The sequence below is a fragment of the Astyanax mexicanus genome, chromosome 6, assembly GCF_023375975.1.
Source record: "Astyanax mexicanus isolate ESR-SI-001 chromosome 6, AstMex3_surface, whole genome shotgun sequence".
NCBI classification, from domain to species: domain Eukaryota; kingdom Metazoa; phylum Chordata; class Actinopteri; order Characiformes; family Acestrorhamphidae; genus Astyanax; species Astyanax mexicanus.
This window is the reverse complement of record NC_064413.1, coordinates 37,651,334-37,672,275: the sequence shown is the minus strand read 5'-3', so window position 1 is coordinate 37,672,275 and position 20,942 is coordinate 37,651,334. Positions and strand designations below refer to the sequence as shown.

At 36.7% G+C, this 20,942-nt stretch overlaps 2 protein-coding genes across 2 annotated transcripts in view; both read right to left on the bottom strand.

The window, feature by feature from the left end:
- gask1a (golgi associated kinase 1A) overlaps nt 1-1,641 on the bottom strand; it is a 34,330-nt gene extending 32,689 nt beyond the window's left edge. Inside the window, exon 1 of the mRNA XM_007250415.4 lies at nt 1,186-1,641. Within this exon, the coding sequence (XP_007250477.3) occupies nt 1,186-1,188 (3 nt within the window). The 5' untranslated portion in view covers nt 1,189-1,641. The remainder of the gene's footprint in view (nt 1-1,185) is intronic.
- A 1,109-nt stretch (nt 1,642-2,750) lies between these two features.
- entpd3 (ectonucleoside triphosphate diphosphohydrolase 3) lies at nt 2,751-19,032 on the bottom strand. The gene is made up of 10 exons (XM_015606105.3): nt 18,903-19,032; nt 15,461-15,583; nt 12,434-12,551; nt 11,327-11,468; nt 10,641-10,800; nt 10,275-10,502; nt 7,553-7,825; nt 5,679-5,789; nt 5,465-5,599; nt 2,751-3,984 (listed from the first exon to the last, which is right to left on the bottom strand). Exons 1-10 carry the CDS (start codon nt 18,957-18,959, stop codon nt 3,793-3,795), a joined length of 1,539 nt encoding a protein of 512 aa, XP_015461591.3. The 5' UTR covers nt 18,960-19,032; the 3' UTR covers nt 2,751-3,792.
- Between the last annotated feature and the right edge of the window lie 1,910 nt (nt 19,033-20,942).

Here is a 20,942-nt window from a genome sequence, read left to right as displayed (position 1 = left end):
GTCACAATATATAAATCCCCAGTAAACTGATACTGAATGAAGACTGGAATCAAGAATGACTGTGAAACTCCAAGCAGATCAGCACCTCACTGCAGAGCTTTTCTCTGAAGAGTGAAATATTCTGATGGGACCACTTATGCAGTACTACTGCTCCGACACTGCACACCACAGACTGAAGTGATTGTCTATGTTTGGATGTAGATCTGTGTGTGTGTGTGTTGTTTTTTAAAGGGGGGGTTGTGTGCAAGTGATGCAAGCATGTGTGTGAGTAAGGATGCATACAGGCTGAATGCACTGCAAAATCCTTAAATTTAGTTTTACACAGCAATAGTAACCCACTGAATTGAATGTATTTAACTGTGTTTAGGGGTAAACAGGGGTTCTGAAATCTGCTGCAGAGTTCAGAAATGTCCTGCAGAGTTCTACTGAGTTTGGCAGAGTTCTAAAATGCCCAGAAGTTTACATTCACTTTTGCAGAGTTCTGAAATCTGCTGCAGAGTTCTACTGTATTCTGCAGAGTTCTGAAATGTCATTTAGATTTAAATTCATTTTTACAGAGGGCTGAAATGTTCGGCAGATTTCTACTGAGTTCTACAGAGTTCTGAAAGGTCCTTCAGATATACTGAGTTCTGTAGAGTTCTAAAATGTCCTTCAGATTTAAATTCAATTTTTCAGAGTCCTGAAATGTCCTGTAGATTTCTACTGAGTTCTGAAATGCCCTGCAGATTTAAGTTTATTTTTGCAGAGTTCTGAATTGTCCTGTAGAGTTCTAAAATGCCCCGTAGAGTTCTACTGAGTTATGAAATGCCCTGCAGATTTAAGCTCATTTTTGCAGAGTTCTGCAACATTCTGCAGAGTTCTAGGGAGTTCTGAATTGTTCTGCAGAGTTCTACTGAGCTCTGAGTTCTGAAGTGCTCTGCAGAGTTCTGTAGACTTCTGCATTGTTCTTCAGGTGTTCAGGAGTTATGTAGGTTTCCACAATGTTCTGCATGGTTGGGCGTTCGGTTTATGTTACCTCTAGTAAAACGGCGCGAGCTTTACACTCACAGCGCTGCAAAAGCACTTTTTTTTTCTTCTGTGGAAGGGAACTGTCTGCTTCCCATAATCTACACACTGCACAGAGACAGTGCACAGACTTCTAAAACACATGAAAACACGAGCGGGCAGCCCGCAGTGTGATCTTACCATGGTGAGGGGAGAGCGTGTGCACCGGGTGCTCCTCCAAGCTGCTTAGGGTCCATGCAGGAGTTCCACTGTGAGAATAAACGCGCTCGCGCTGCCTCTTCATCGCCACATCATCTTCATTCCTCGTGCATGAATCAACAGCGGTGCCCCTCACTGCTCATCCATTCACTACAGCCTAGCATATCTCTTGTGTTCTCTCTCTCTCTCTCTCTCTCTCTCTCTCTCTCTCTCTCTCTCTCTCTCTCTCTCTCTCTCTCTCTCTCTCTCTCAGCCCTACAACTTCAGCTCCAACTTAGAATGTTTAAAAGCTGCCATAGGTTCACGCTCTCTCTCTCTCTCTCTCTCTCTCTCTCTCTCTCTCTCTCTTGCACTCTCTCTCACTTTACCTTTCTCTGTTTCTTTCTCCTTTCCTCCCTCCCTCTTATTTTACCTCTCTCTCTCTCTCTCTCTCTCTCTCTCTCTCTCTCTCTCTCTCTTCTGCACCTTCAGCTCCAACTTGGAATGTTTGAAAGCTTCCACAAGTTCACGTTCTCTCTCTGTCTCTCTCTCTCTCTTTCTGGAATGTGCTGAGGCAGGAGGAGAAGAGGAGAAGGTCTGGACGCCATAAGGGAGAGAGGGAGAGAAAGTCTGAATGTGCAAAGGGAGCAGAGCTGGGCTAAAAGTGATTGCATTGTAGTGTACTGGTTTGTAGAAACTAAAGTACACACACACACACACACACACACACACACACACACACACACACACACACACACACACACAATAGTAACTAGTGAGTAAATGCTTGCTAACACACAGACACAAATACACAGATGCAGTTGAAGAGGATCCTTGGTTTAAACCTTCTCTATTCTTCTTCTTTTAACCCCCACTATATCTACCTACCACTCATGCCTCACTATAATTATAATCCACAGTGTATGACACTGCTTCCCTCTACTGGCAGACTTGTGCATTTACGTTAGTGTTAGAACCATAGAGACCAGGGTACCGGGATGTCCAATCATATCTGCAAAGAGCTGGTGTGGCTATAGGTTTTCATTCTAAACATTTAATTCTAAGCATTTCACTTGTTTATTTAGTTGGAGTGACTCTTGTAAAATGTGCTTATTCTCAGGCATCTCTCAGCCAGTCTATGTAAGTGTTCTATAATCCTGGCCCTGGTGTCTCCCCTGCCCTGCAAATGTATGCATTTTTTCTTCTAATCAGCTTATTAACAAGTGTGTGCATTAAAGCAGGTCATCTGCTAAAATGTGCTAAGCAGAGTGTGTGTGTAAGAAGATTTGATATTAGCAGTGGTTGGAGCAGTATGGGTTGGAGAAGTGGCTTTGCAAATAAAAGGTCAACCATTTGACCCCTGAACCATCAGGACACGGCTAATATGACCTGGAGCATGGCATCTAACCTCCAAATTCTCTCAGGCACTGCGTATCACTGCTCTCTCTCCCCTAGTGTGTATGTGTTTGAAGAGGATAAATATGAAGGACACTTTTTATGTGTGTATCCCAAATGGTGATTGGGTGGTTCTTCGTCTTCTTCCTGAAATGATAAAACGTGATACGATCTGGAAATTGTGTTGTTTATTAACATTCATTACATTTACTGAGAATACAGTTGCACATATCATTTAAACAAAAGAGTGTTGCAAACAGTGACATGCAGTCAGACCCGTCTAGATCACATAATGCACACAAGTATAAAAAACAGACATAAAAAAACAGAAAGAAAATGTTGAAGGCCTTACTTGTGTTATCAGCATTAAAGCCCATCTGTCCAAAAATAATTCAATTATGGCCTGAAGAAACAAATACCATTTTATTTCTTCTTATATTCCACTTGCTTGCAAATGTTTTCATATAAAGGACCTGCGTACAGCCAGCTTTTAGCAAAATAAATGTACAAACTAAGTTTTTAAAAGGTTTGAACAGTTTAAACAGAATATAAAATTATAAATCACAAGCACTGATAAAAAAGGTCATTAGCATTGAGAACTAGACATCACATTACAGTGCCTTAAGGAGAAATAACTCGTTTTGACAAAATTAGTTGCAGCAATATATAAACATGAACCAAGACATTTGGTGAATTAAGAAGAAGTCCAGATGATATAAAAGAACACTATGAGCTACTTTGTCATGTGACTGTTGACTGTCATATAGTGTAATATATAGAAGCATGTCTATATAAGACTTCTGATCTGAACTGTTCTAACTCACCTGACACCAAAATAATACAATCTAGAGACAAAACAGGTCTTTCTTCTGTCCTTTTTAGCAGTGTTGGACTGTCTAACTTTATTAGTTCTGCATTCCAAAAATAAAAAAACAACACATCCCTCATTCACCTGCAATTATATATCAAAGGCTACATGTGCTATTGTGCAGTGGATCTCCGTGACCGAGACACTCGCACTACAGGCAGTGGAGACTTGTGGAGTTCCCTGATTAAAGCTCAGGTCAGGAACTGCTGAAGCAGCAGAACAGAGAGCTGCAATGGGTAAACATACAGAATCGTACATTACAGTACGTGTGTATACATGTCTGCTCTTCTGTTGCTGTTGCTTGAAGGCTGTGGGAGCTGTGTTCCTGAGCAGAGCTCGCAGGGGCATCAGAAACAGAAGCGCACCAGTGTGATGATGAGGAACATGAGGGTGATGATGGTCAGAGCGGAGAACACGAAGAGCAGGCCAGCGAATGCGCTGTTTGGTATGGGCAGCTTCAGGAGCTTTGCCTCTGCTGGAATCATGTTAGACTGGGCCAGCATGTAGCCCAGAGACCAGGCTATACTCGTCTGATTCACCTGTGAAACATTAAAAAAACATTACTACTAGTATGAACTGATGGTTACTAGCAGCAAATGCATAAATCTAATCCAAATGTGAGGTGTGTTCTTGTGGTGGGGCAGTAGAGTGTGTTGAGCAGTTTAGAGGGAGTCTACATTTAGAGGCTTGTCTTAAATAAAGGGCTTAATTAAAAATTCATACTGGATCTGTATCAGGTAAAGCATTATGTATTAGATTAAAGCTAATGTTGGCTATGCTTAAGGTAAAATCAAGCAAGCTACGCTGCATGGATAATGTAGTGTAGGAAAATCAGTGCATTAATTGTTTCTGAAATCAAGGTTATTCAAAACTGTTTCTATTAGACTTTGGATAATTGCTGTAAGGATTTATTTAATTTGACAACAAGGGTGTTAGTGAGGTCAGTGTGTGTTGGATAATCACCACCACATCTTTGATGGTTCTTATCTTATTGTTACTGATGGAAAAAACATATTTTCTTTAAAATGACTTTGCAGGATGAGTAAAAACCTTCTTAATTTTCAAGAGAGGTCAAAGTATAAAAGATCCTAGATAATTTTGGAGCATTTCTATTGGTCGGTTCATCATGCAGTTTTGACACAATGTAAAGTGCAAGATTAAATGTCAAAAAGTGAAAATTAACAAAAGTTTTTTTTGGTGTGTGAAAGCAATGGTATGTTTGTCTTTTTGTCTTTGAAAGGGACATAGTACAAATAAGATGATGTAGCTAGTAGGGGTGTGCCATATCGTATCATACGCAATAATATCACCAACTTTTTGAGTATCGTGAATGATATTATACCCTGAAATATCGTGCCATATCACCCACCCCTAATTATTATCAGGGTACGACTTTTTTGCTGTTTTTAGCAAAAGAATAATTCACACTATTCTCATTTCCCATTATATATCAACTAGAGGCAGAGTATATATGTCCAGTATAATTTTTTTTATTTTTATCCTGCATATATGGAGATATATGGAGTGCATTACTAGTATCATGACATTCTGGATCATTGACTTCTGTTACAAATCTGATAAAATTCTTGTATTTTTTTAATATCTCAGTTAGGGGTGTGCCATATCATATCATATATGCAATAATAAAATTTTATTTCTATTTTGTTGCAGTGTATTTGTGAAATACGTTTTTTAAATTCAGTGTTTTGTCGTATTGCCAAGAGTATCGTTATTGTGAAAATACTTATTTTAGGGTCATATCACCCACCCCTAGTAGCTAGCTAACTTAAATGTGTTTATTTGTAGTTGTGAGAAACTTTACACCTTTAAAGCATAGCTTAGAATGAAAGAACTCGCTCAACTGCTCTCACTCTCTGACTAGGCCTGTGTGTTTGTGTCTTGGGTTAGTGGCTTTGTAAGGAAGGCTTGGAGTGTGTTTTAACAATTAGCTTAGAATTATAATAATTTCAAGCATTTCAAAAAAGTTTATTTAAATATCATTTGTATCCAGTACATTACCTCTTTCTGAAAATTGAGTTTTTCCCAGTTGTCGTCATTGAACTTGTACCCATCTGCGAGGATCGTGTGGACGTAGTTTGCAGAGTAACAGTAAGATTTCAAGTGTTTCTCTGTTATTTCGTAGTTTTTCTTGAGCTACAAACAGAATAAAAAAGCATAAAATGGAGATATATGACTCAGCCTGGATCTTCATAAGGTTGAGAGAGGCACTCACCGTCGCCCAGGGCTTTGAACAGAAAGACAACATGGCAGTGTTGAACTGCTTCAGAGTGTTGGAGCCCTTCACATCCAGAGCCCATGCGGTGTAGTAGAATCCTGCGTAAGCCTTAACAGAAATAAAAAAATACATTTAGACCTTAAGGTCATATTTAAATATCATATTTAAAATATCATATATAAAACAAAGAGAGTAAATATGCAACAATCTATGTATCCCAGAGCCATATCTTACTAAGGAAGTAATCCACATGTTTTTCGACATTTTGTAGAAGTTGGCATAGATCGGAACATTGATTTACTTCACTGCCAGGTGTGCTAGCTATAATTTATCTTATGATAAGAGTTATACGAGTTATGATAAGTATCAAAGTGCATTTAAGATTATAGCTCGCCTGGGACTATTTTACTGCACCGCAGACATGTGAATAATGCAGACTGTGATCCATTTCTCTACAGTACAATATAGTTAGTAGCCAGGCAAAGGAATACAGCTACTGTAAGTGAAGCTAGTCCACATAGAACACCATCTATCAAGCTATTAGAGAGACAGTGGATAAAGCACCAGGTTATTGATGACCAGGATCTGGGTTCCATACCCAAGTACACCAAGCTTTTATGATTGGCTCCTAGGGGGGGCAGCGATTGGCATGTGTGCACTCTCTGTATCATGAGTATCTGTATACAGTTTGTGTGTGTTTACTCACTAGTGTGTATATGAGTGTTCAGTGCGTGAATGCGTGAACTGCGTGAAGTCACACAGTACAAAAATCACACAATAAGCTAAATGTAAATTTGTAAAGGGGTTTCTAAGGGTTTTGTTGTTCAAGAGCATTTTCAATCTGGATCAAAATTGAGGAGGTATTTATTTGTATTGTAGCAACTTGACATCACATAATAACACAAAATAATATGAAACAGATCAAATCCACATTTTTAAAACTCTCAATGCTGGAGAAAGTATCACCTAAAGCTCATTACTGAACTAAATTATACAGTTAGAGATCAATATTCATTGAATCAGAGTATTTAGAGTAGAAAGTGGGTCGCTCTATACATAAGCAACACTATTAACTTATACATTCAGTTCTTTGGAAGGGAAATTACAGAGCCAAATATATATATATATATATATATATATATATATATATATATATATATATATATATATATATATATATATATATATATATATATATACAGTCTAAGACTATACAGTATGGCCACTTTATACAAAATATTCCCAACTATTAAATTGTTATTCTTGGTCATCATCCCAGATTGACATGATAATTATACTGTTATATGATATGATACGGTACAATACGAGGACAGTTTATTAATTACTCAGGGGAATTTACAGGGTTACAGCAACTTTCATACAGATATACACAAGTACACTATGAAGTAAGAAAATACGAGTAAAAAATAATATAAAATTAAATAAGAAATATTAAATTCGAGAAAAGAATCCTGTACAGGTTCAACCCGACCCTCCCCATAAACTGTCATTATGAGACTGGGCCCGAATTAAACCCCAAAAAGAAGCATGGGCCTATTATTTAAGAAAACTGTTTATTCAAAATGGAACTCCATTGTAATGTGGACGAGTGGAATTGCTGACATGCAACTTTTTATGATTACATGTGTGATTTGTTACTTCGCTATATTGTGATTATCTCACCATAGCTTAATAAAAAAATAGCATTAAAAATGTAGGCCTACATCACAGACCATTTTTTTGAGCCCGACCTAACAGGGAGAGTTTGGGTCGGGCATTGGCTTGTACTCGGGCAGAAAATTTAAACTTTAACACAAATATACAGTGTTGTTGTGTTGTATTACAATAGTTTAATATGTAGAAATACCTACCATGAATTCTCCAGAGACTGGGGGTTGGTAAACTCCTTCAAAAGAGCAGTTCTCCTTCCCCTGGCAGGACTTAAAGTCAAAAATTCTCTTGACCAGGTCTTTGCACCTAACTGGGTCACTCCCACCAAAGAAAGTGATGTTTTTGGCTGGGCTGTAGGAAGCCGGTGTCGACTTCTTCGTACACTCACTGTCGAAGATTTCACTAGCAGCCATGGTGATGCTGTAATCAGCAGGGTAGCACGGGTGGTTTACGCGCGACCAGTCAGTGGAGCTCTGCGACATTAAAAAAAGATGATTAGGGTGGAGTGTCCTCTATATAAGTTTAATTATTCTACCCAGAGAATGCTTAATAATATATTTAGAAACATGGACTGTATCTGGACACATTATCTGAATGTATGCTGTATTTCACAGTTAAATGATCTAAAAGGAAAAAAGTAATGAACTGTAATATAATTTGGTCTGCCACTTCTCAACAACACATTACTGATGACAGGCAGAGTAGTCTGAGGAAGTACTGATGTAGTCAGGATAAGCTCAATCATCAGTCTTAAATGGACTGCTTAAATGGACCATGTATGAACATTAATGGATTTGTGAGAGAAATGATTTACAGGGATTTAGCATTTTTGCTATGCTCCAGTCTGCTTTGTACAATTAGCACGGGTATCAAAACAAGACAAATGGATTGATCAATACAGTAATGCACTTTTAACAGGCCTGAGATTGAATAACGAATAGAGAGAGCATCACGTTCAATTTCACCCCTGGAGACCAAGACTTTTCAAGTTTTGAAATATAGCCTACCAAAATAGGAGACCTTTCCCATCAAGTGTGATATTCTAAATCTGAAGGGTTTTGTTGCATTCAGGAATTGAAATGAGTTGCTTCTGTTCATGCATAATATTGTGCCTAAGAGAAAGTACTTTTTTTAAATAGTGTTAATTAATATTGACCATAAAACAATTTGTATACCTAAAGGAATTGCTTTGCAGATTTGTTGTGGGTTTGTTTTAACCCTTGTGTGGTGTTCATATTTTTGTTACTCGTTTACTTTGTTACTTGTATTTAATTCAGAAAAAATAAGCAATTTTACATTAAAATGCTTTACACATGCTTGCTTCACCTAAATTGCAAGCAATATAAACAGCTTACATGGTTAATATTTGCCCTTTACCTTTCTTATGTTACATTTCTTTCAAAAAGTGCTACACTTTTTTTATTAGTTTTTTAATAAAATGTAAAAGAAAATGAATTAAACTCAAGATATGAGTAGAAAATTTGTTTAGTTTCAAATTTACAAATGAAGCAATGTTTATTAGCCCTTGGCCAAACATACTGTATGTAATATAAATTTGTGTGTGTGTGTGTGGGGGGGGGGAGGGGGTGTACAGTGTATGTTTATCGAAAATGTGTTTTGATATATGTTTTTCACAAAAAATGAGCCAATGCCAATGAGTTTGAGTTAGAAAAAATATTTTTTTAGTATCATTTGATGAAAAATGAGAACGGGTCCCACAGACCCGAACACAAGGGGTAACAACATTTTTTGTAGTCTAGAGAACAGGACATCTGAAGCTAATGATGTAGTGTAGATTATGTCTAAATATTTGTAGACACTCCTTTTAATTAGGAGATTTAGCTACTTTACGTTGCACCCCCTCCTGACAAAGGTGTACAATTGCACACATAGCTTGTTTAGTCCCTGTAGAGAATTAATGATTAAAGATCATTAAGATAAAATACTATGTGGAGCAGATAGACATGTATGTTATTGGTACAATTCCTAACGCCGGCCATTGGCTAGAGGGTATTAATTACCCAGCATTGAGCTGTGGAGCAGTGGAACTGTGTTCTCTGGAATGATGGTGCTTCTTCCAGTGCTTAGGATTCAGAGTCTGGGAGTTGGGAATAAGTTGGGATGGTAATGATGCACCATCCTGACTACATGTCCAAAAGTATACTTTATTTAATAGTAAATTTAGATACATTCAAATGAATAGTCCACTGTAATATTTAGTTTCTAACTTTTCTCAAACTTCAAATGTAATGAGTTAACTAGGATGTTTTTTAACAATATGCTATGTACAAATGAATTGGTTTTACCATTTATCCATAATGCATTAAACTTATAAAATAAAATGTACACATTTCACTCATTTAACAAAGACGAACACTATATTAACATAACTAACTTTCTAATCCAACAGCTAACAGTGTCAGTCTTGTGACTACCATGATAGGCCAGTCTATGTGTTTGATATAAAGCCCCTAGCAGTATCACTACTGCCCACTTGTTGAAAACCACTGCTCTATATTAACGGAGCTCCATCTAATATAACTGAAATAAGCTGTTTGTGATCCATAATTAAACATTTAATATCAGTACCTGACCTTACTACTGTAGATAACTGTTACTACAGATTAAGGGGGGGCAATCTCCCTACTGAAATGTATTAATCGAGTTGTTTTTCTTAACAGACGTTATGTCTAGTATAAATTTTTTGAATGAAAATTCTACGTTAAAAAGTAAAATTATTCTAGAACTGTTTAAAACAGAACAGTTCTGTTACTTTTTACTGTTTTTACTGTTTTTGTGCATTTATTAACATGGTATAAAGTGTTATAGCATTCTAAAACAAACACACTTAGTGTGACAGTACATTTCTCTCTTTAAAATAAACTTAAATTGCAAGCAGGTGGATGGATCAGCAAGCCCTACCTTTACAAGTTCTGCCAGTACTTTTTTCTCTGCCTCATTTTTGCCGTAGCACAGGAAGCTGTGTGTATAGACATTGTATTCGTAACCGTAGAGTGACACCCTGATAAGATCCTCTCCTGTGGCATCATCAGGGGCTGTAAAGGCGATTTGAGTAGATGCTCCACCCAGATCCAGTGACCCTACTGTCTTGGCTCCATGAGGATGAACCCAAGCGTTCCACATGTTTTTCTGTGAAGTAGATTAAAATGAATCAATCTAAGATCTGTATACCTATAAACTTACTAGCCAAGACAGATAGAAATAACTTGATAAAGGCCTAACATGTTTAGTAATAAACAATAACAATAAACAGCCACTAATTCTGACCTCCAGGAAGTTTCCCATCAGGTAGTTGACCGTGATCCACCCATACAGACCCTCTTCCTGACCTGATATGATGGAAGCATTTTGGAAATTGAAGGGTAAAGAACGCAGATACTTCTGTATGTCCTGCAGGATAGTGTTAGATGCCTCTTCGTTTTTTATACTGCATAGAAAAACACAGTCTTAATCCATTTGATCACAAAACATTAAGGAGATTTAACATTTTTAAACAGTCTAATTTGTAATAAAATGTTCATAATATGCCTTTGATTTAAGGCTAATAAGCATTTACAAAAACATTTTAGCATCTTAATGATTATTCAAAAAATGAATTGTTATTAATTAAATGTTTGTTGCATGTTAAAATTGTGTAATTACCTTATTATGATATTTTTTAATTATTAACATATCAGTAGAATAAAATTATTTTAGAATGACAATCATATAATTTATCACATTAAATTCTGGAACAATATATTGTCCATAATATATATATATATAAAAATAATAAATTATTGTGACAGGCCTGGTGTATACTATATTAAAACATGAAAAGAAAAGGCATGTTTACACAGTTCTCAACAAGCTGCTTAGTATCAAACAGTAATTAAATAATAATAATAATAAGAAGAAAAATATAATATATAAAAAAAATAAAAATAAAAATAAATAATAAGAAGAAGGCTTACTGAAGTAATCTCATTCCAGCAGTTGCCCCCAGAAAGATGGGTGTTGAGGAGTGCTGGCTTGGGGGGACATGCTTTGTTATGTCATCCATGCATGTTTTAAGATATTTCCAGGAATCATCATTCATTTCTGAGATACCAGGACCTGCAGATCATTAAAATTCTTATGTTATCTGAAGCGATTTCTCATATTTTATAAATGATTAGACAACCTAACAGCCAACATTCCATAATTATCCATATAATCTAATGTATGTATTTGTTTAGAGTAATCTAGGATTTTTAAGAGTATGTTCAGAGGAGGCTTGTTTAAGAGTAGGCTCTGTTATGAGGAAAAATTGGCTTGAAATTTCCTTCATAATGCTTAAAAGGCAGCTATGGACCAATTTCTATTTAAATTAGCGTGAATTCAAATAGAATGTAAATTTTCCTGTATGCACAACTGTGCTTTTCTAATCCACAACTTTATTTTAATTCAATAAATTACTTAAATACTGTTTGTATGTGGGTAAAAAACACACTGGTAGGATTAATTGTTTTCTGGATAATGTGAATTTATTTATTTTTTGTTTGATTAACTAAAACAACATGGTTTATTTCAGTAGTGTAATGATTAAAACAAGAAAAAATAAATCAGTGTGATTTAATTGATTTACTTCTATCAGTGCCATAAAGAACCATTTTTGCTTCATTAAAAACATTAAAAAAAGATATATGGAGTGTTTTAAAGGATAAAAAGAATGGAACAAAAGTGCTTCCTCTATAGTTTTACGCAAAACCTTTTTATCAACTTGTTTCTTAAGACAGACAAAACTGAAGACAACTTCAATATTATCTCATTAGGTAAATAGAATTGACAGACAGGTCCGTCTCTGGTCATTAGTTGAACAGTTGGCATTTAATTTTAAGACACTGTAGTATTGTTTGATTGATATCCTCCTCTTGGAAATCCCCCTAGACCAGTTTTTAAAGTTTTACTTCAGGGATGGGCAGAAATCCACAGATCAGCATGTTCTGCCACTCCCTTACTTTTCCCTATGTCTCTCTCTCTGTGTTACGCCTGTGTGTGTTATAGACAAATGACTGTTAGTTCCTCCATTGATTCCATACCTTTAACCAAACACTTTGTGGTCTGACTGACGACCCCAGTGTTATTCTCCTTCTCTGCTGGCCACTGATAGAGATACACAGTCGTTCTGGAGGATCCAGCATCCAGCACAATGCCATACTGTACAGAGAGAGGGGAGGCTCTAGCAGACACTTACAAGAAGACAAAAATCCATTAATTTCAGCAATTACAGCTGGGACAATTTGTCACGGTAGGAGCCTGTGCTTTGTGGGGACTCATGAAGAGACATGTCATATTGCCTGAAGTCCTGCATCATCTCTGACATGAAAAGAGTGGTAAACATAGCCTCTTACTCCATTATGTTCTCATCCTGGACAAAATGTTCCTTTATAACAAGTACTTAATCTACAATAAAACCCACAGACAGTTTTAAATTACTCCAACATTTAATTGTTTAATTGTTGTTCGAGAATTCACATGATGAACTTTTGAATAATAGCAGCATGAATAATACATTAACCAGATAATAAGAAATTAATGGAAGATGTTTATTATTGTTCATTATTGATCTTCTGAAACTCTCATTTCATTTGTGCATTCAATAGTCAGGAATTTAAAAAGGGGATTCCACCAAAGAAATACATGTTTTGCTTCAGCATTCAATGGTTAGAATGTAAAAAAAAAGCCATTACGATAACAGGTCAGAATTGCTCAAAGTGTGAATGACAGTTTAAACTAAATATAATAACAGAAACAGCTGATGCCCGTGGTTTAATTTATCAGTACTTTACCAAAATTATCAACATTGCATAGCAAACTCAGAAGATATGTACACTGGGACAAGACTAGTATCATGTCTCCTGATGATTCTGTCACGTCCACTGCAGGATATGCATGTGCAGCTCTTGCATTGTATGTTAATGTGATTTCTGTGTCGCTCGTCTCTTTGCAAGGACAAATTTAACCAGACACTGCTGGCAACATCTTTACCTCCCACTGTGCTCTCTATTGTGGGTGGTAAAGTCTTTTATAATGTATTTCTGGTTCACACATGACACTGTGGTATGATAAATGCCCACACAAATGTATTTGTCATATATGTTACGGAAATAGGTCTCCTGCCAAGTAGGCCTCCCACTACGTGACCCTGATCAGAATTCACTGATAATTCACATCACCTTGCTGTGAGCATTCTGGCTGAGCACATGTTCAGTCTCACTCACAAGATAACACCTCATAGCTTATACTAGTGTGGACATTCCCAAGCTTCCCACTGAGGAAACATTTTGCCCTTACAATTTACATACTGCTGTCCCATGACTTGTCAGCATGTCAGACAATGTAAATTTACTGATTGCATAAACACAAAATATAAAAAAATGAGTCCATTTGCAATACAATATAAGGATTACAACATGAGCAATTTCAACTCAGACCTCTCTGAGTGACTAAGTCTCTCAATTATTGCATTATTTGGAATATTTTCTAATCCCACTGTAAGACTGTAATAATGTTTAATTTTGCAACAGCTTTCTTACAGCTTCTCAAAAGTTATGCAGAAAAAAAAAACATAATTCTCTTTGGTCATCACTACTGTTTGCACTCTTGCCCTGACTTATGACACATAGGTATAATAACAGGGAATACAGTGTTTGTAATCTTGAGTAAGTGTAGCTGTCAGAACTGGCTTTGTCCACTCAGCATTTGTAAGTTGTGTCTTGTCTCATTCAAGTAAACCTGGCTTGAGTGGACCTCTATAATTTCATGTTTTCATGCAATTAACCTCCGATTGTTTGGGTGTAATTTTATTATGTCACCCTGACGCATCCTGTCCAGTCTGTCTAAGTGGGATCATATTTTGGCATTCTATGGAACGTAAGACCCGTGAGCCAGACACCCTTATCCAGAGCAGCTCACAAAAGTTCATTATTCATTGTTTACTTCAGCTAGTTTGTAGAGACTACATTCAGAAAGATGCATCAAGCTTTAATAATGTTTAAACATCTAGGGGAAAGTTTTAGTTAGGGAACTCTTCCAAAAGATGATTCTTCACTCAGCATTTGAAGACCGCGAGAGACACTGCTGTTCTCACGCCCAGTAGACGTTCCAGGTGTTCCACCACCTTGGTTCGAGGACAGAGAAGAGTCAGGATGTCTTCCATGGAACTTAAATGATGGTGGGTCAAGTCGAGCCATACTGGAAAATCAAAGAGCTCTTGGTCCCAATCTGGCTTTGACAATTTCCATCAATTATGAAGGAGCTGGTTAGTTTTTGGTCAGGTATTTGAATCTGATGTGGACGGCGACAGGAAGCCAGCGTATGGAACACAGGAAATATTTATCATTGTGCAAATCAAGCAGTCATAAAAGAAGACTGCACATGCTCCCATTCTGCATTTTGCTCTGCTGTCTGTCTGCATTATGTAATTGAAACCATGATAACACAATATTTATACTATTATTTTCATTGTTTGAGTAATACATTTTAAAGGGGGTGCTTAAAGAACATTTCAACTTCTACTCAAGTCCCTTTTTAGATATGTCTGCATAAAACACAATTACTAGAGTCAAACAGTGTTGAACAGACATAGTAATAGTCATAGTAAATACAGACATGTATAAAGATCTAAAGACCCGAACTTGACAAAAAGTGCAAGTGCTATATGTGATGGAGATCCAAGTTGGTTTGTAGAAAAGGCGCAGTTTCAAAACCCTGATGCTGACCTACAAAGCCACAAACAGACCTGCTCCTTCATACTTGATGGCCAGTTAGTTAAAGCCAGATAGGTACCAAGAGCTCTTTGAGCTTTCAGTATGGCCGTAGTGTCTGAATGGTAAATGAGAGCCAGAGTTTATTATTTGTATATAGGCTGATTCAGAACATATCAGCACAAATCATCTTCAATCTTCTGAAAAGCCACCGTTTATCATTTTACACTAGGGCCACACTCACTCCCATGTTCCACAACAGCTGACTCAGACTCACAGTCCACTGTAGCTCATGAGAGCAGTGAATCTACCTATTTCAGGCTGACCTGAGCAACGACACAACAATATAAATGGTCTTACCTTAAGTCCTGGAGAAAGATAGGTCTTCTTTTGTGTCTGGACTGTGGCTATTGCTATAATAACTGCTATACTGGCCAGGAGAAAGAAAGCAGCCAAGGCTGTTGCCAGTTTAGTTGACATTATCTGTAAAGAGCATTTAAAAAAAACACTGAATTAATTACTTAGGCTTATAATTTTATATGTGCATGTAAGGTGTTTAAATAGACAAAGCAGAATGTGCCAAGGATCTTTACAGTGTACCTACATGCAACATGATAAACTGCTACACTTACCATGCTCTTAGTAAGCTGTTACAGTTGAATGAAAAAGTAAGTGAACCCTTGAGAACTCTTGAGTATGTCTGCATGGATTACTCATAAAATGTGGTCTGATTATCATCACATGTCACAATTATAGACAAACACAATCTGACAGCTTTAGGAAAGGTTTAGAAGATATGTTATACAGTCACGTAAAGCTATAAAAGCCTACTAAAACAAAGCCATAGCCCTGTCAATTCCTCAAATGCAAATGATTCAGAAGAATCTTTCAAAAGGACAAACCCAGAAAAAACAGCAAAACATTTAGAGACCCTAAAAAGTACAAACAGCTCTACTTATACATTCACTGCTGTCCAAAAAACGTTATAAATGTTCTGCTGAGAGAAAAGACCTTTAACTTTTTAACACAAATGCACAACTTTGTTATTTAGGGAACACCAACACCAACACTGAACACCAACACGTCATTCCAAACATTCCAAGCATGGTGGAGGGAGCATCACAGACCACATTTTATTAGTAATTAATGCAAAAAAATCAGGAAATTTCAAATATTCACTTGCAGCTTCTACTTTTTATAATTTGTAATAAAATGGCTCGAGCAATTTTATCAATATAGATACTGCCATATCAAAAGTTTTGACACCCTTTTGCAAAGATCATGCCTTTCTAAGAAAACAATCTAAGAAAAAGGTAACAAAGCATGTAAAGTAATACAGGTTTTATATGCCATCGTTTAGTGCAGAATAGGACAGCTCAGCAGTCTTTACTGAATGTCTTATTTTAATCACAGTATATTGAATTAAGCAAAAAAAACAGTATCCATGCATTAAAATGGGAAAAAGCAAGTCGATTAAATGTGCAGTTTGATGGGCATTGGCCAAACATTTGCATACAAATGTAACATTCATTTGAAAAAAAAAACAACAACACATTTTGGTATGATTTTCGTTTTTCTAACTAAAGTAAAATGGTCATTAAGCTTATTCCACTGAAACTTAATATCAAGATCATTGCATTTGTTAAAGCCACTTTCTGTAGTGCAGGTAAGGGTGAGGAAAAAGGCCAGGGAAGGATTTTAAAGGCTTTAGACAACTGAGACATGGATTAAAAGAAGGAGTAAGAGAAACAGATTGCAGTGCTTTAGAATAGGGTATGCAGCAGGTGCCAAAACAGTAACATGAGTCTGTCAAGACCTGCAGTGCTGCTGCCTTTTTCAAGTTCAGAATAGGTTTCAGGTTCAGATAAATGAAAAGTAACATATTCAGAATCTAATTTGAATACATGTATAAATATGAATTTATTTACACAGCCCACTGGAAAACTCTGCATATAATTCACACACTGCTCTGTTACTGGTTGGCAGTTTGATGTAATGAATAATTATTGTGTTAATATTTGCTTTAATTTGAATGACAGCGCCAGTGCTGATTTTATTAAATAAATTACTATCATTATTATTACAGAAGTATATTGTAGTAATAAGGCAATAATAATGCATGTCATATGCTTTTTGGCTTATTTAGCAAAATGGAACCGTATTAGATTTTACTTTATTAATACAAATATACTTCACCACTTCAACCAAACACACCATACTAAAATCTAACATAGACTAATAAATATGTTCTGTTAACAATGCATCACATCTCAATGGCAATTTCTATTAAGATATCTACTAAATTTGGACTGTAAAGTTTGTAGTTGTGCAATTTTCAGTTAATAAGGCATGGATAGATGTTGTGAGACCTATTTTAGGGGGCTAAAGTCAGGAAAAAAGAGGCGGGAAAGTCAAATGAAGGTCTTAATATAGTGGATATTGATTTGTTAAAATAGATAAGTTTGAATTAAAAATAAAGTAATAGACATTGTTCTTTTTCTGGTGTTAAACGCAGAAACATTTCATCTAGGTGTCGTCTGAATAAAAATGAGTGCAACACATTCTGATCTATACTCTCAGTATTTGAGTAGCGTATTTATGAGCTGCTGCTGCAAGTAACATTGTTTATATCCTTGCCTGATCTGTTTGTTAGTGAATGACTAGTAGTCAGGTCATTGTATTTGTACCTTATAAAACGTGCAGTGATTGGAGAAGTAATTTTGTTTTTAATTTAATAGAAAAATCAGAATTAAAAGAAAATACACTTTAATTTTTAGTTTTAGGCTTGTTCCTAGACCCCCCTAATCAAAGCTTAGCCTTCTTATTTACAAATCTCTCTAGGAAAACAGGCAATAACTTGCCAAAGTTAACAGTGATGCTAATCTTATCAGATGTGTGTTATTCAAAAGAGGTTATCAGTTCGATCAGTAACGGAATCACATAGTTTTACAGCTATACAAGCTTTAGCAGGAACTGCAGTGTTTGCAAAGAAGCTCTTCATTGTGTTCCTAATTACTCTGTTTGCTATAAGATAATCTCTGTGCTTATTTTACACTTGTGTGGTTGTGTTTTAGTAGGTTTTACAGATTTTAGTAGGAATGCAGATGCTGATGCTGAAGATGAATGTGTATTCTCAGTACTGGTATTCCGTTCCATCCCATCCTGCTCATCTTATTCTACAGCCCAGTGGACCGTCTGCGGTTATTGAACTGACAGCTCAAAAGCGGCACAATCCAATGCCAGGAAGGCCTCACTCTTTATAATTGTGCTCAAGATCATCTCAGATAACAAGTTCATAATGACTGCTGTAAATTAACATTGTCAATATATGCCAGCACAAACTTTCCACATGCTTTTATTATTTCATCTGAGCTGTAGTGAACTGTAATCACTGCATAATATTCTCGGATGGCCTTGTTCTCAGACTTATAATTATAATAGTTATAACATGAAAACAATGCAAAAGAATATCAAATCCAGTCATCTGTTAATACCAGAATATATATATATATATATATAATGCCAGATATTAGTAGTAGTTTTAGTATCTTTGTTGTGGAACTGATGGGTTGTAAAGTGTTCATTTAGTAAAGTGACTATTAGACATCAGACTAATGCAAACATTAATCCATGTTACTGTATCTGCAGTAAAGTTAAGCTGGCCAATCACATGCCTTACTTCTCAAACCCATCGTGTCACAGACAAACTGACAAACTGAAAATACCAAATGTCCAATTAACTGCTTGCCAGTGCATGTTCCATCCACCCTTTTAAACGGTGGAAATGAAAGTCTTTACATACCTTTCTGGATGATCCTCCAGTGAGGTGGTCTGAAGAGTGCGACTCCCTCTTCACCATCCTGTCCAGTCAAGTGTGTGGATAAATATGTGTGTGAGAGTGAGTGCAAGATCTTAGTGTACAGTATGCATGTGTGAAAGAGTGTTAGATTGGGAGGGGCCTGATGTGTTCTTCTTGAAAGAAAAGCCAATAGAGTACAAGATGAACTCCTCCCACTCTGGCAAGTTCAGTTCCCTCCTGGACACCCTGGAGGAGTGATTCTGAGGCATTCTGAGACTTTTTTTTTGGTGACAGTAAGCTGATTTTCTGTTTTAAGGAGCTCTTTTGCTCAAATTTCTATTTAGCTTGCATACGAACTCTATTTATAAAGTTCTGCTGTTAACTAGCTTTATCTGAGGTCAGATTTTTTTAAGGTTTTCAGTGATTTAAAATAAGATAATTGTAGTCTTTTTCCAAGATATATTTCTATACAACAAACCAGAACAGCCCCCATCACCTACCTCCAGGAGTCATTTACAAAGACTCCAATATTTGCAAATTGCCCACAACTCTGTGGCACTAGAATGGTGGTGCCCAGAAGTCCTAATGTTCATGTATGACTGTACAAATTGAAGCTAATTGAAGCCATAAGAAATGACCACCATATCCATTTCCTGACCTCACACCCCTCACGTATATGTATATGTGTATGTGTATGTGTATGTGGCTTTGTGAAGGAAGTACAAGACACATATACGTTTGCATGGTTAAAGTTGCATGGACGCTGTGTGCCTGCACACAGGCTACTGTAACAGACTAGCACTATAATGTTAATGCAAAATCATTTTAGTGGGTAGTTTTGCTTTCATGGTCAAATGAAGATGCAGATGCCTGCTTTTAAAGGACCACTTTAGGGCAACCTGAGAAGGAAGGGCTGGAGCCTGTGGTAAACAATGGCCTGTGGAGAACACTGGACACATTCAGAAACTCACTTCCATGCAAAACATATGCTTTTAGGTTGAAGAGCATTGGAGCAGGGTGTGGTATCTCAGGCTGTTTTTACACCTATAGTTTGGATCAGTTTGATTTGGAGAAGGAAGGCAAATGTGCAAAGAATGTACTAAAAGATCAGTTTTTTTGGGACTAGTGTGTATTTTCGTACAATTTAACACAGCACATCAGCAAATATGGTATTTGTTTCAAGCTGTAATTGCTGTTTTTTGACCGGTATACAAGTTTATTCCATACCCACAGAATGCAGTTGCTCAAACTGGTGTTTTACACCTGATACTTGTGTCTTTTTGACAATAGGGTCTGGCTTTTTGAGGCCAGATCACATTCTCTCACCACAAACAAACTGCTCCAAATTTTTTTGTGACCAGACCAAGACCATGTGCTTTCAAAGGTCTTGGTATTTCTGTTTTAGTCCACATCTGAGTATGATTAGTGTGTTCACACTTGCCCAAATTATTTTAGATTTGTGAGTCCAATTTAACTGCGTGTTTGAAAGCGACATTAATGTTAAAAAAGCAGGACCCAGAAATCAAATTACAGTGAACTGTTGTTAATCCAGAAAGATTATCCTAGCAGTAAAACCCAATCCTTGATAAAACTAGATAAAAATGAGGTATAAATGCACGGTTAGGGCACAAAAATGGTGTCTGAATGTTTCACAAAGATTCAACATTGGGATTCAATGTGAGTAGATGGTGCCTCTTCCCCTCATCACTCCTAGAGTGATATCAATCAGGCATCTAGGCTGGGTTGCTGCACTTTCCTCCAAGTGCACTGGCTACCTAGCATTTTGAAAAGAGGTCTTCATATGATGTACTGAAAGAGACATGTGCTAGTCTTCACTCTCCTACCGTTGAGGGCATTAGTAGTGACTAGGGAAGTCCTAATGAGTGAAGATTGGGTAATTGGCTTTCCAAATTGGGGAGAAAATGGGATAAAATTATAAAAATATTATTAAAAATTAAGCGTTCTTAAGCATCAGCTGGAGAAGCACCTGAAGCTGAACCAGAACAGCCATCCCATAGCCCATACTGACTGTAGAAAAGACAA

Excerpts from the sequence above, each read along its gene's own strand:
- entpd3 (XM_015606105.3), bottom strand. The coding sequence starts at position 18,959 with ATGGTGAAGAGGGAGTCGCACTCTTCAGACCACCTCACTGGAGGATCA. Across the intron at positions 10,503-10,640 it reads TGATGGGAAACTTCCTGGAG|AAAAACATGTGGAACGCTTG; the intron begins GTCAGAATTAGT and ends TCTACTTCACAG. Across the intron at positions 7,826-10,274 it reads TACTGGCAGAACTTGTAAAG|AGCTCCACTGACTGGTCGCG; the intron begins GTAGGGCTTGCT and ends TTAATGTCGCAG.